Here is a 13,659-nt window from a genome sequence, read left to right as displayed (position 1 = left end):
CAAAATCAATAATGCTGTCTGCTAAGTCCTCAGCAGGATGTACCCCCATTACCCCGGGCCTTGATTTCTCCTTTCGTAAAATGGGTGCAACGGAATTTAATTCTTAAAATGCTGTTCTGAGGGCTGGGGAGATAGCTCAGTGGTTAAGAGAACCGACTGCTCTTCCAGAGGTCCTGAGTTCAATTCCCAGAAACCACATGGTGGCTCACAACCATCTGTAATGGTTGCCAATGCCCTCTTCTGGAGTGTCTGAAGACAGCGACAGTGTACTCACATATATAAAATAAATAAATCTCTAAAAAAAATGTTCTGAGGTGTTAAAGAGTGTTACTGTCTGAGCCTGACACATCTCTTGCAGGCTAATGCTTTGAGCACATCTTCCCCAGATGGTGGTGCTGTTATGTATGCGGAGTAGGCCATTCCTGGTGGGTCTTTGAAGGATGAATCTAGCCCCTGCTACCCACAGCTCTTTCTGCTTTCTGGTTTGCTACAATGTATACACAGTCTTGGCCACCTGCTTTAGCTGCCAGGAAGTCAGCTGTGCCTTCTCCACCATGTTGGACAGCAACTCTCTGAAACCATGAACCAAAATAAACCTCCCCTTTCTGAATTTGCTTCTTTCAAGGATTGTGGTGACAGTGGCAGAAAATAGAGAGTAAGCCTGGTGCATAGTAGGTTTTTGTCTCACTGTCCAGCCTCCTAACATCAATTCATTTCATCTAAGTTGATTTTGTGGAGTCCACCATCAGCATCTCTTAGCAATGTCCCTTTTGCCAAGCCGATCCCATCACCCCCGGCACACAGGGATGCCTGACCATTTCCACCTGCTTCCTGTTTTCCTCCATGCCACAGCTCTCCCGACTCGAGTTTGTTGGCTGTGGTAAACAGGACACAGCTCTTGCCATTCTGGAGTCATGGTAAAGATTAAAGGCTGGAATGCTATCCTCTGCCGGATCTTTAAAATGAAACTCTTTGGATGTGAAAAATGTAGTTCGGTTTCCATGCCTGGCTAAGAGATGGGATGCTCATAGAATATGCAACAACAACAACCCCAAAAAAGGCTCCCACTCCATGTACCGTCAAAAATGTAATGTAATTATTGCGATGCTAAATATCCCCAGCTGTTCTGAGATATTTGAATCTTAAATCAAGCCTGCCTGCCTGCATTCCTCGCTTGCAGCTGGGTGTGTATCAAACAACCAGAGCTGGGAAACTTCAGGCAGAAACTTTAGGCTCACATCTCCATCTTGCTAGCTAAAGAGCTGGGCTTTGCCCCAGCATTGTAATGAGGATTCCCCCCAAGTCTGAACTATTGGCAGTCTCACCAAAGAGAACCATGTGCCTTAACGGGACTGTGCAATCTGGCAGGCCATAAGCATCTATCCAGATAGTCTTTCAAATCCATGTGCAGGGAGCATAAAGAGATAGCGTAAAATAAATGGTAATAAAGTGAATAAACACACGTCTCACTCCAGAGCCTTTGAGGTGTTCCTATAAATCAAATTCTTTCCATAATTTGCTCGGTGAGCCTGGGCTGAGAAGCAGAATCAAACCTCATCTACTTTCCCGGGCAGTCGGCTCAGATTTATGGATGTGAGTTCACAGTGGACGCCCGTGCCATTTCAAAGTGGGAAAATAATTTTTGTTGGGAGGGGTTCCAAGAGAAGATTAAACCCTTCACTTTCAGAGATCAGAGTATCAACAACTTTCAGATCAGATATGCCATCAGAATCAGAAGGGGGTGGCCAGAATACAGATGTGGGAAAGGCTGGAATGGCTCAGACCCAGAGAGTTCACAGAGGGAGAATCTGAAGCTTTGGAGATAGAAGGTTGCTAGGCTAAGCGCAAATATGCTGAGATTGTATCTCCAGTGCCCCTCTTGGGTTCCCATTTAATATTTAGATTTCTTTATTTTACATTGTTTGTGTGTGTGTTTCTATGTAAGTATGTGTACATGAGTGTAAACCCCAGAAGAGTGCCTAAGGAGGAAATTAGAACTTCTGGAGCTGGAGTATGAGTGTAAACCCCAGAAGAGTGCCTAAGGAGGAAATTAGAACTTCTGGAGCTGGAGTTACCAGAGGTTGTTAGCTTACTGATGTAGGTGCTAGAAACCAAACATGGGTCTTCTGCAAGAGCAATATGAGCTCTTAACAGCCGAGCCATCCCTCTGACCACCACCCGATGGTGAGTGTGTGTGAGTGAGTGTGTATGTGCATGTGTGTTTGCAGGCACACATGAAAACCAGAGGTCCCATAAGCTCTTTTGTAATTATTTCTCCAGTTTGTCTTTTGAGACAGTCTCACTGAGCCCACAGCTCAGTGATTGGCTAGCCTGCATGGCCAGCGAGCCCCGGGGATCTTTCCCAGTGCTAACACTACAGGCGCTCCTCTTACCGCATGGTGCTTTTATGTGAGAGTTGGGGATGAGACAAACTCAGTTCTTCATGCTTTCTTGATAAGCACATTACCAACTGAGCCCTCTCTGCACCCCTCCCTCTCTGAATTTTAATTTTGAGCAGGAAACTAAAGGCACCAGCTTGCCCAGACAAGTGTGATATCAAAATTACATAATGCTTCCTGGCTAGACTTGTGACACGGTAGGAGGCTAGTGTCTGGAGCCTTGGAAGACCTTCTTGGAAGTGAAATTATTGTCCACTGAGGACACTAGCACCTACAATCTCTGTGGTGCCTTTATACACACAAGCATACTTTCTATATTGACACTCAACTTAAACCCACTGTGACTGACTCTCAATAAACAAATTGTAAGACATCAATATCCTCTATTTAAATCTCACAACAACCATGCAAGGAGGGTACGGTGTGGACTTTACAAACGATATAAGCAGTTCTTACCAGCTATTCACTTGACACTAGGCAGAGCTGGGATTTGAACTTGAATCTGTCTGATTCTTTCCCTCTAATCCACTTTACCCCATGCCTTTCCCCAGTTTCTGAAGCATAAATTCCCAAACTTTCATGAATGTAAGTGTGATTAAATTACTCCCATGATGCTTTGGAAAACAGATGTGTGTTTGTTAAAAATTCTTTTGTTTTCTAGATTTTTTTTTTAAAGGAAGACCCTGCCTGCCCCTCCATTACCCAGCCTGCTTCACTACCATGAATGATGAGTTGTTCTAGAACACACCTCATACGTCTGAAGCCAGTTTGGCTGGGTTAAGTTTCTTATTTTTCTATAACAAACATGTCACTTCAAACAGCACGTTTATTATCTTTCAGTACAACGGTCAAAGTCTGCCGAGAGTCTTACTGGCTCCCATCAAGGTGTTCACCAGGCTTGAACACCTTGAGATCTCAGAGTGATTTTTTTTTCCTTGCCTTTTCCAGCTTTTAGGAGCTGCTGTCATGGCCACTTCCGATCTCCACAACCAGTACTTCAAATCTCTCTCTTGGACTCTCTCTGCTCCAGGGCTACATCTCACATGTTGACTGCCCAGTTCTTCTCTCTTCTGCTTTACCTTCTTCTCTCCCTCTCTCCTCCCCATCTCTGTTCCTCTGAGCCTCACACACCAGTCTATCAACAGGCTTTCTCTCTAGTCATCCTTTTCTCCATGTTATTTAGGGAAACTCTCATTAATTTGAACTTACTCTTTAGCCCAGGCAGACCTCAAACGTATGATCTTGCTGCCTCATCTTCCTGAATATCTGTAATCACAGGCTTGTCTTCTTTTTCTCACTCACAAGGGTCTATGGACTCGCCTGGATAATCTAGGATGATCTCATGTCAAATTCTTAACCCCATCACATCAGGAAAGGTAATACAGTCATGGGTACTAGGGAGGAGGGCACAGGCAACTTCATGGGACCATTGCTCAAGGCATTTGATCCTTAAATTTTATTGGGCCTGCATCCCGAAGTGTAGGGAAGAAGGGAGCTTAGCAGGGAGTATCCACCAAGCTCCACAGGGAACTCAAGTAATGGGACAACCTCTGCTACACCAAAGCCAGTACCTTTGCGCTTGAGTTTGGCTGATGTTCTGGCTGGGTCCATCCTTCTCTCTTGACTCTGATTTCTTGTAATAGAGGCTTTGGCTGCATGTCCCGGTGAGCTCACCATCCCTCCTCAGACCTTCTATCTTTTCTTCACCCTAGGATGCTGGTCCCCATAGACTTTTACAGAACCAGGGAACTGGTGTGACAGAAAACTGCATTAGTGGTGACCTTTGACTTTCTGGGGTTTCAAGAATTTCATAACCTTGCATCTCAAAGAGTGGATCATGAACCAACACTGACTGCATCATCAGGAGCTTGTGAGAAATACATGACAGGCCCTGTCCCGACTTATTGAATCAGCAGGCATGAAGGATCTAGGAATTTTGCTATGTTATAGTTAGTTCAACCTATAATATTCATTGGGAACACCGGATGCAATTTTACCTATTCTTCTGTTCCGTGTATGATGCTAAGCAGATCATTTCCTTCTTTGGTGTCCATAAAAGAACAACAGGTACCCTCCATCACTACAGGAATGAACTGAGATGGGATGTGTGTTATAGTTTCTTTAGACTGGGATGATGAAAGACACAGGCTTGTTTGACCAAAAGGAAATGACTAGGAAGTAATGCAAAGAATGTTGACCCCAAGCTCAGCATGTCTTTTCTATGATCTCAGGTAACCTACCTGTACCTCAGTTTCCTTATCCGTTACAGGCTTCATTGCCAGACTGAAATAAAAACAACGGATGCAAAAGTTCCAGGTAGAGAGTAGGAACTCAGTAAATATGTGTGGGAATTCGAGGAAACAATTTAATAAGCAGATTAACCGTGTAAACAATGGTGTCAGGGAGACTTTGACATACTCAGGGAAGCAAACAGCCCGGCCATCCATAGTCAGTTTGTTTTACCAACAGTTCAATGTTCTAATTATGAATGAATCATCTATTTGTTAGAGTCAGCCTGAGTGGGATCTCAGATCGGCAACCACCAGGTTTTCAAGTTATCGGTGTCCTCAGAAAGAATGAAAAGGGCTCATAGCTCTTTATGGACCCTGGAAACTGTAACAATTTCATTCGTTTAGATTAGATTGAGATGTAATGAAGACTTCCTACTCCTGAGCACTGCCCCTTATGGTAACAAAGTTGCTGCGGTGTGTGGCTGCTGGATGAGAAGCTCATGCTGGAGTTTCTCGCTTTAGAACCATCTAGGGGTGTGGGTCATGGAATCTAGCAGAAGTCCCATGGTCCACACCAACCAACCATTATGAAGGCTTGAGGAACTGAGCGATCCCCTTCTAGGAAGGTTTAGCCTCATTAACACCCGAGAGCTGGTGGCTTTAGAACTGGGCCAAGCTCTGGTTAAAAAAAATCACACTGAGCTGCCTCCTGGTTGTGTGACCTGTGCCTCCCCTGAGTGTCAGTTTTCCGATCTGAGAAATGGGTCCTACAGTGCTCATGAGATTCTGATAAAGGTGAATATGGCTCAGGAGACACATGCCTCACACAGATCCCAGTCTCACTCTTGGTATAGTCGGGACCTCCTTTCACAGCCAAAAATGTGGCTAAAGCACCTTGACCTTTGAGAATCTCTTTGCCAGAAACAGATTAGATTTATGGTCATCTTGGTAGGTCAGTGACTGGCACACATTAAGTATTTATTGAGCTCTGGTTGAATGGATCTGACTATATACCCAAGCAAATCAGCAGGGTCAAAGATCCACACGTACTGAGCAAATGGCCTGGTTATTGCTCCAGCAATTCCTTCTCAATTGGGAAGGCATCTGATTGATGCCTTCATGACCGGCCACAGTGGCCCCCAAATAGCCACTATCAGAATTAGCCTGATGTGGGTCAATTTGGATATCTGCAGACCTGGGTAGAGTTTACATTTGATTCCCTAAACTAATTTCCCTGAAGTCAAATAACCGGTAGAGGTCTTTTCATGTTCCTTGTATAAATGTCTATTTAATCACCGTCCTGTCTCCAGCACTTCAATAGCGTGTACGTTTCCCCCATAATCACTGCTTCAGCTCTGCAAAGAAAAAAAATGGACGGCTGAGATGCTCCAGCCATCTGCAGGATTCGAGCCCGCTTTCCAACCCTGACTGCCCACTTGAACGGAGGACTCTGCTGCTAAGTCCCACTGGCCCTTTGGCTCATATCCTATTATTGCAGACGAGAATCCTGTGGCCAAAGGCACACAGCTGGCCAGGGCCAAGTTGAGGCTGGACCAGACTTCCTAGAGGATGCGCCCTGTCTCCTCCTCAGCACTGCTCCCTTCCTCTGCTGCTGCGGAGAGAACATTTGCTCCCACCATCATGGCAACTCGGGTTTGAACTTGGCCTTGCTACGCGCTGGCTCTTGACTTGAAACACATTGCGACCCCTCTCAGAATGACATCTCCTCCATTTACAACACATGGATTATCACAAACTGTCCAGGGTTACTATGAAGATGACGTGAAACAAGCCAGCCAGGATCTGGCCTGTCACAGACGCCCGATGCTATCTGCCTTTGCCCTTCACTGTAAATGCTCATGCAAGTAATAAAAATGGAAACGGCTCCCATTTATCGAATGCTTGCTTGATGCCAGAAACTGGTCTAAGCACTTTACATGTAGTAGCTCATTTATTCCTCTCTATATAAAAGGCAGAAGTATTTCTTTCTTGACTCCCTAAAGCTATCCATCTTCACAGCCACTAGGCTGCCTGGCCTAGCATCCTTTCAACAGAATTTGCTGATTTTAAACGTGTTACTGAAGTCATTTCTTGTTTTCGACTGTTGGCTTTTAGCAGCCAGTTGTCTTGATATGGTAAAATGTGATTGGAAAAAACCAAAACCAAAACCACAAAACCCTAAATGTTGTTTCCTTGGCTTTTAGCGTGGATGAATGGTTCAAATCTGAACTAAAGGTTAACTCTGACAGAGAAGGGGATGAAGTGGGAATACCCCAATGGGCTTAGAAATGAGGGTGAAAGCTAGGGGCTGGGGCCCAGGTATGATAGCAGAACAACCAGAAGGGAAACACATCAGAATTTTGCTGCAAATTTCAAAGCTTTAGTTGAGCTCCCAGGTTTCGATCACACCATTGCCTTGGGACCTTTCAGCACCACTTCCACTGCTGCTATTTAAAACTTGTCCCAGACCGGAAGGCACTGGTTCAATCTTACTGCACTGTGTTCCCTATAGGGCTTTCTTATCTGTGCATGCTGTTCCTTTGAGCCTTTCTTTGTCCCCTCCTTTTGTCTGGAACTCCTATGTAGTCTTTAAGATTCATCTCAGATGTCACCTCCTCCAGGAAGCCATCGGAGGTCCCCACTCTGCTCTCGAGCCCTCTCTGTATGCCCTTGGCTCTCGTTCACACAACTCTTGCAAATTGCTGAAGGGTGTTTACCAAGCCTTATTTTATTTTATACCTCTAGCATCTAGTAAAGACCTCGGCACAGAGTCAACATGGTTGATTCAAGAACTCAAATAAGAACGAGCATGCCCATCTCTCCCAGGTAAGTAGCCATAGAAAGACAGGATAATTGTGGTGATAATACGTAGAACCTCTTACCACCATGTACCATGCACACGGTGCCTAGCTATTATTTTTTTAATACTTTAGTAATAGCTCCTGAATACTAAGCATCTACTGCCATCCAAGATATCTCCTCTTACCTCTCAGACAGAGACCTTATTACTGGAAGCTCAGAAGCCAAGTGTCTGCCCAGGGAATATTGGTAGGAAGGAGCAGACCTAAAGCCCAAGTCCAGGTCTGCTTGACTTGCCCTCCTGAAGCATGCTGCTTCCCAGAGAGGGCAATGACCCCTTGTTCTTGATGTAGAACCTACCCTGAAATGGCCTGTCTATTCCTATTTCCAGCCTTTTGGTTTCTCTTTTAAGCCCCCCACCCCACCCCGGGCTCTCAGAGCTCTGCTTCAGAGCTCTGCCTCCTGCCCAGACTACTCTCTCCACTGCCAGGAGCTACAAAGAAGCCAGAGCAGAGCTGAAGTTCACAGCCAATGCCAGGGAAACAACACAGGCTTTCAGAAGAAGCAGGCACCGCTTCATTTGACTGTCGAATGATGTCCTCAGCTTCAACAAATCCAGAGCCATCAGTGAACACGCCCAGAGTGTGCCTGGCGAATTAGCTCAACACACTGCCCTCGGCATTACGTTTCTCTCTTACTGGTGTTTGTTTTCAGACATGGGACTAACTAGAGACAGCTGCTTCCTTCCCTGAAAGTCCCCCATAAACGCTCTACCCTTCACTTGTTGCTCTACAATCTTAAAACATGAGAATTACAGGTGCCCAGTAATTCATAGCCTGCTTCTCGTGCCACAGGCTGCCAGCTTCCCCCTGGAAGTGCAGTTTACAGGTATTTGCTAGAGGAAGTCAACCAAGGCCCCAGAAGACACGATCCTGCAGATACCTCGTGAAGATACTCATTTTTCAAGGCTCTCCTGGGCATCCACTATGTGTCAGGTTCTGTGCTGGGAAGACAGCAGCAAACTACACACAGTTCTTTCCCTTGGCTAAGGGAGAAGCAAGCAGTCTTAGTAGGTACAGTGAGATACACAGGGGAATAGAGAAAAACAGGAACAAACCTGTCTATGGGTTTTGTTTTTGGTGTGTGTGTGTGTGTGTGTGTGTGTGTGTGTGTGTGTGTGTGTGTGTGTGTGTGTGTGATGCTGGTTGGGGTCATCAGGAAAGACTCCAAGCCAAAATAAATCATCTTATTCCTCCTCCTCTTCCTCCTCCTTCTCTCTCTCTTTTTCACACACACACACCGAGGGAGAGGGAGAGGGAGAGGGAGAGGGAGAGGGAGAGGGAGAGGGAGAGGGAGAGGGAGAGGGAGAGGGAGAGGGAGAGGGAGAGGGAGAGGGAGAGGGAGAGGGAGAGGGAGAGGGAGAGGGAGAGGGAGAGGGAGAGGGAGAGGGAGAGGGAGAGGGAGAGGGAGAGGGAGAGGGAGAGGGAGAGGGAGAGGGAGAGGGAGAGGGAGAGGGAGAGGGAGAGGGAGAGGGAGAGGGAGAGACTCAGAATCTGAACAGCCATGTGACCCAAGAATCCCTACCCTTAGCTACTATACAGGGCCACTCCATCAAGGATGGCAAAGGCTCCTCCAGGGAGCAGGCAGTTAGAGTTTCTGACGGGGTCTTCTCAGTGTTGAGAAATTTCCCTGAAAGCACTTCTTGAAGTCTTCAGGTAGAAAAACAGCAGCCCAAAGCATGCCTTGTTATAGGGCCTAAACTCCCAGGACAGGAACAGAATGATAAGCTACCAGAGGTCACTTTGAGTTCCCAGGGCACAAGGGGTAGTACTTTTCTTCAGCTCCTTATCTCCCATCCCACACAACTCATGCCCATGCCTGTCTTGGTCGTATGTCCTCAGCATGTAGACTCAGGTTAGGCTCTATCTACGTAGATCACCTGAGATGGCTCCGATTCCATTCTTCCACCTTCTGGGGGAAGGAGGCATGAGTCTTACCTACTTAGCAGGTAGGCCCAGGATCAGAGAGGAAGGTTCCCCGTGGCTTCTGTGTAATGAATTTGGTGGTATACTTAGTTAGACTTTGAACTTGCTGATGTCAAGGAAGAGAGTGCTCTTTACAGTTCCCTCCTCATTTAAAAATATAGGGATGAAAGCCATTGCTAAGTCAGATCTGCTGTGATATTGGAAGGCAACCCTGGCCATCAGAAGGCAATTCAACCTGCTGGGGAAACCAATAATCGACCAACACAGAATTGCATCGAAGAGGTTGTGTGTTGTGCAACTTAGAGCTTGTACTTAAATGTAACCTTGAACTTCAGGCTAACTCTAGAGCTTGCTCACCAGTGTTCAGCCAAAATCCAACTGACCACAAGGGTATTCTTTGGCTTTCATGCACCATGCTTGAGGTTCAGGAGGGAGTTTTGTATAAGTGTATGTTAGAAGCACTCCCTACTTATAGAGGCAGGGAGTCTCAGATGAGATGGTTGGAAGGCCAGCTGAAACCCTCACCATTTCCCAACATGGAATGTGCTAGAGAGGGATAAGTTAGAATTACTCTATACTCAGCCCGACAGCAAAAATCAACAGAGTAAAGACTGAAGCTAAGGGTGGAATCTCAGGCAAGAGATAACCAGAACAGCCAATCAGAGACCTAGAATGACCAGCATCAAGCCAACACCTGTTGCCACCTTGGCAACTCTGCCATCCCAGGAAAAGCTTTGTCAGAGACAAAAATCCCGAAGAGAGATCCTTCTGAGAGTACTACTCACGGATGCAAACCAACCTTCTCTGCACTCGTAGAAAAGCCAGAGCCCACCTAAGGGGCGTTTACACAGGAAAGGTTGGACAGGCTTGCACCATGCCGTGTCCTGGCACCAGAGCTCTTCAGAGACAGACTGCACAAGGCAGATACCTTCTGCCTGACATCTGCGTTCTCCAGACCCACAGTGTGGGGGAACCAGTACAGCAAATGGCTCACAAATCTCTAGCACAGCTTCTTTTGGCCCTGGCTGTTTGCATTTCTGAGCCTGCTGGCTGAAACTTTCCCACCTAAGGATACTCCTTCAGCCAGAAAGAGGAGCAAGGTGGGTGGGTGTGCTCATGGAGCGATTTTTTTATTTTTTGTTTTGTTTTGTTTTTTGTTTTCCAATCAGCAGAAAGGTGCCACTGCCTTAAAAAGGGGCCCACAACTTTGGTGTTCATTGCTGTCCTTGGGAGTTTTCTCCTAGACTTCGTGGGGAACTCTGAAATAATAAGCTGTTTAGGATCTTAAACAGAGGTCCTAAAACACCTTGTTAGCCCATTTCTTTTGAAGGGTTTTGTATTGGTTCTCCCCAAAGAGAACAAGCCTCCCATTTAAGGCAACTCTAGAGACCAGAGAGCAGTAGCTTTGAGTCCCATGAACCTCGGGTATGTGTGTGTGTGTGTGGGGGGGGGGGGGGGTGTCACTATTTAGAGAAGGGACCACAGAGAGTAGAAGGAGGAGTTTGAGAGCTGATACCGGAAGGAACTGTACAAGGAGACTCTAACAGCCTTAAGATGACTTCCTAGACAGAGCCAAGAGTTTCCCACCACCTGAAGACTCAGGGGACTCGAAAGTGGCTTCTTCCTGGGCACTGAGGAGAGGTGACACCCAGTCAGGAAGTGGTGACACTCACAGGGGCCTGGTGTCCAGTCCCTAGGGCCCACCTAAGAGCCTCAGGACTCCTGGGAAGCGCGGGGTCAGAAAGGGCGGGTTCGCGCGGAGGGCAACTCACTGAGGAGAAGTTGTGCGGGCCACAGAGCTCGCCCCGATACTTGCAGGAGAGCAGCATGTCCTCCAGCTGGTGGCCCAGACGGTCCATGAAGGCAGCGCTGATGCCCTCGAAGTGGCGCGGCGGCAGGAAGAGGCGGAAGTCGGCCAGCTTGCGGAACCACTGTCTGCGCGGCTCGTCGCCCCGCAGCAGCTCGCTGACAAGCGGGCGCGCGGTGCGGTTGGGCAGCAGCAGTCCTAGCCAGTGGCCCGCGTAGTAGAGGTCCCCCTTGGAGAGGCGCGGGAAGCGCAGGGGGTTGTTGTTGCACACGGTGACGGCGGGGAACGGCAGCTGGCGACTCCACTCGCGGTGCACTCGCGTGTGTGACGGGAAGCTGAGCCAGTAGAGCAGGCGGTTCGAGGACCAGGACAACAGCAAGCCGAGGGACGTGCAGAAGGCCAGCACCCACAGCGCCCGCCGCTGGAAAGAGCCTCCCGCCGCCGTGCGCCCCGCGCACATGTGCCGCAGCCCGTGCAATTTAGTGCGACTCAGGGACGGCCGCCCCCTGCGGGCGACCCCTGGCCCCTGCAGCTCCCGATCGTCGCTCCGGTCGCCCCCGGGCTGCCTAGCTGCCGCCACCGCCGCGGGCGCCGGCTGCTCGCGGGCCATACGGAAGCGTCCCGGGCCGCTGAGCGCGGTCGCCGGCAGCCGGGCTCCGCCGCTCCGGCTCATTCATTCAGCCCGAGGCTGGCGACAGCGGCGGCGGCCCCGGCCGGGCGGAGCCGCCATGGGAGTCCGCAGCAGCAGTGGGAGCAGCAGCAGCCGTGCGCAGCTTGTGCCAGGGAAGCCTGCTCCCGACAGGAGCTCCGGTGGCGCGGCATGCCCGCCCGGCGTCGCCGCCGCCGCCGCCTCCGCGGGCGCTCGCCCGGGACTGAGTGCCGCCTCGGCCCGCCGCCCCTAGCTCTGGCCTCTCCTAAGTACCCCCCACCACCCAGGCTCTGCTGGCCCCGAGTCTTCCAGAAGGACGAGAGTCACTGGGCACTACCTCCGGAGGGGCCCCATTGGGAGCCGCCTCTCCAATCCCTGGGCTCTGTGCCCGCCGAGCTATCCTGGTCCTGGACCTCGGGGGACCCTGAGATGAGTCCCCCCTGCACGGACTAACCCCAGTTTTTACGCTGATCCTGAGAGAGAGACCACTGGGCCACCATGCCTGGTTTGGCCAGTCCCGGGGACCCCACTAGTCTGGCCCTTAGCCCAGTGGTGCTGGGACATGCGAGGGAAGGCGCCAAGGAACGAGCGCCCCCAGAGGCACTCCGCGGCTCCAGGCCCGGCGGGTGGGGTGGGTGTGTACTGGGGTGAGTGGTCGCCGAGTGGCGACTTGCTCCTTCCCTTTCCTCCAGGACCCTTCTTTCTCACGGCTGCCGGAGCTGCTTTCTGCTGAGACGCTCCCAGGCTTCCCCAAGTCCTGAGTCCCGCGGGGTGTCTACTGTCGTCTGGGGCCGGGGGCTTCTCAAGGCGTCCTACGGAAAGCTGCTCGCTGCTGGGCCCCTCCAAGGTTGCTGGTGCTGGGAAACTATCCCTTTTCCTCTCGGCACGGATCGTCTTTAGAAAAACCCGGCTATGCTGTTCCTTGCCTCTTATCCTCTCTGGGAGACAGGAGCTGGGAACTGCGGAGCCCAAGCAACACCTCCTGAGGCTGATCCGGACTCGCTGCAAGCTCGCAGCTCCGGTGGGCCCGTCTCCTCTCAAGACTCCAAGTCCACGATGGCGGTGACAGTGGCGGCGGCTGCTCTCCTCTCCTCTCTCGGAAGCCCGGCCCTCCTCGGGCCCTGGGCGAACTTGGGCAGCAGCCGCGCGAGGCTGGCGCGGCTGGGCTCTGAGCACCTGCTACTGCGCTCGCTGGCCCCGCGGCTCCGGGCGGGCGGGGCGGCGGCGGCCGAGGCGAGCGCTGTGCGCTCCTGGAGACGCGGTGCTGACGCTCCCGGCTCCTCCTTGCTGCATTTTAATTCCTGGCCACTGTGGCCGCTGCACACCGAGCGGGAAGCCTCTTGTTGAAGTTGCAGGGGGATGTTGGGGCGGGGGTTTGGGGGGCAGCACAGATGTGGTCGGTTGTACCGGCTTGTGGAAGAGATGGAGAGTAGTAAGAATGCTGTGTTTATGTGCAAGCCGTGTGCAAAGAAATGTGAAGGGATGCCTGGGCGTGTGAAATGGGATGGAAAGAGAAGGGACTGTGCAGCGTGGGCACTTGAGCAAGTGTGAGTGCGGTGTCGTGCAGGGGTGTGTGTAGGATGTGAACTGTTTATATGTGAACCGGCGTTTGTGCCAAGTCTTCAATTCGTGAAGCTGCCTGTGGGTGATGTGCTGCGGCTGCTGGATGTGTCATAAGTAGAAGAGTGCCTGTGATGGGCTGTATGTTCTATGTGTGCACATCCTTGGCTGTGGGTATGAATGAGTATAGTTTCCGATTTGCATGTGTACGAATTTCTTTTAGGAAGGG

At 50.1% G+C, this 13,659-nt stretch overlaps 1 protein-coding gene across 1 annotated transcript in view; it reads right to left on the bottom strand.

Annotated features, from left to right (window-relative positions):
- Asic2 (acid sensing ion channel subunit 2) overlaps positions 1–13,197 on the bottom strand; it is a 271,184-nt gene extending 257,987 nt beyond the window's left edge. Inside the window, exon 1 of the mRNA XM_021177008.3 lies at positions 11,187–13,197. Within this exon, the coding sequence (XP_021032667.1) occupies positions 11,187–11,894 (708 nt within the window). The 5' untranslated portion in view covers positions 11,895–13,197. The remainder of the gene's footprint in view (positions 1–11,186) is intronic.
- Between the last annotated feature and the right edge of the window lie 462 nt (positions 13,198–13,659).

The sequence above is a fragment of the Mus caroli genome, unplaced genomic scaffold (genome assembly GCF_978045245.1).
Source record: "Mus caroli unplaced genomic scaffold, Mus_caroli_1 scaffold_13, whole genome shotgun sequence".
Taxonomy (NCBI): domain Eukaryota; kingdom Metazoa; phylum Chordata; class Mammalia; order Rodentia; family Muridae; genus Mus; species Mus caroli.
The sequence above is the reverse complement of the archived record's forward strand: the minus strand, read 5'-3'. Positions and strand labels throughout refer to the sequence as shown.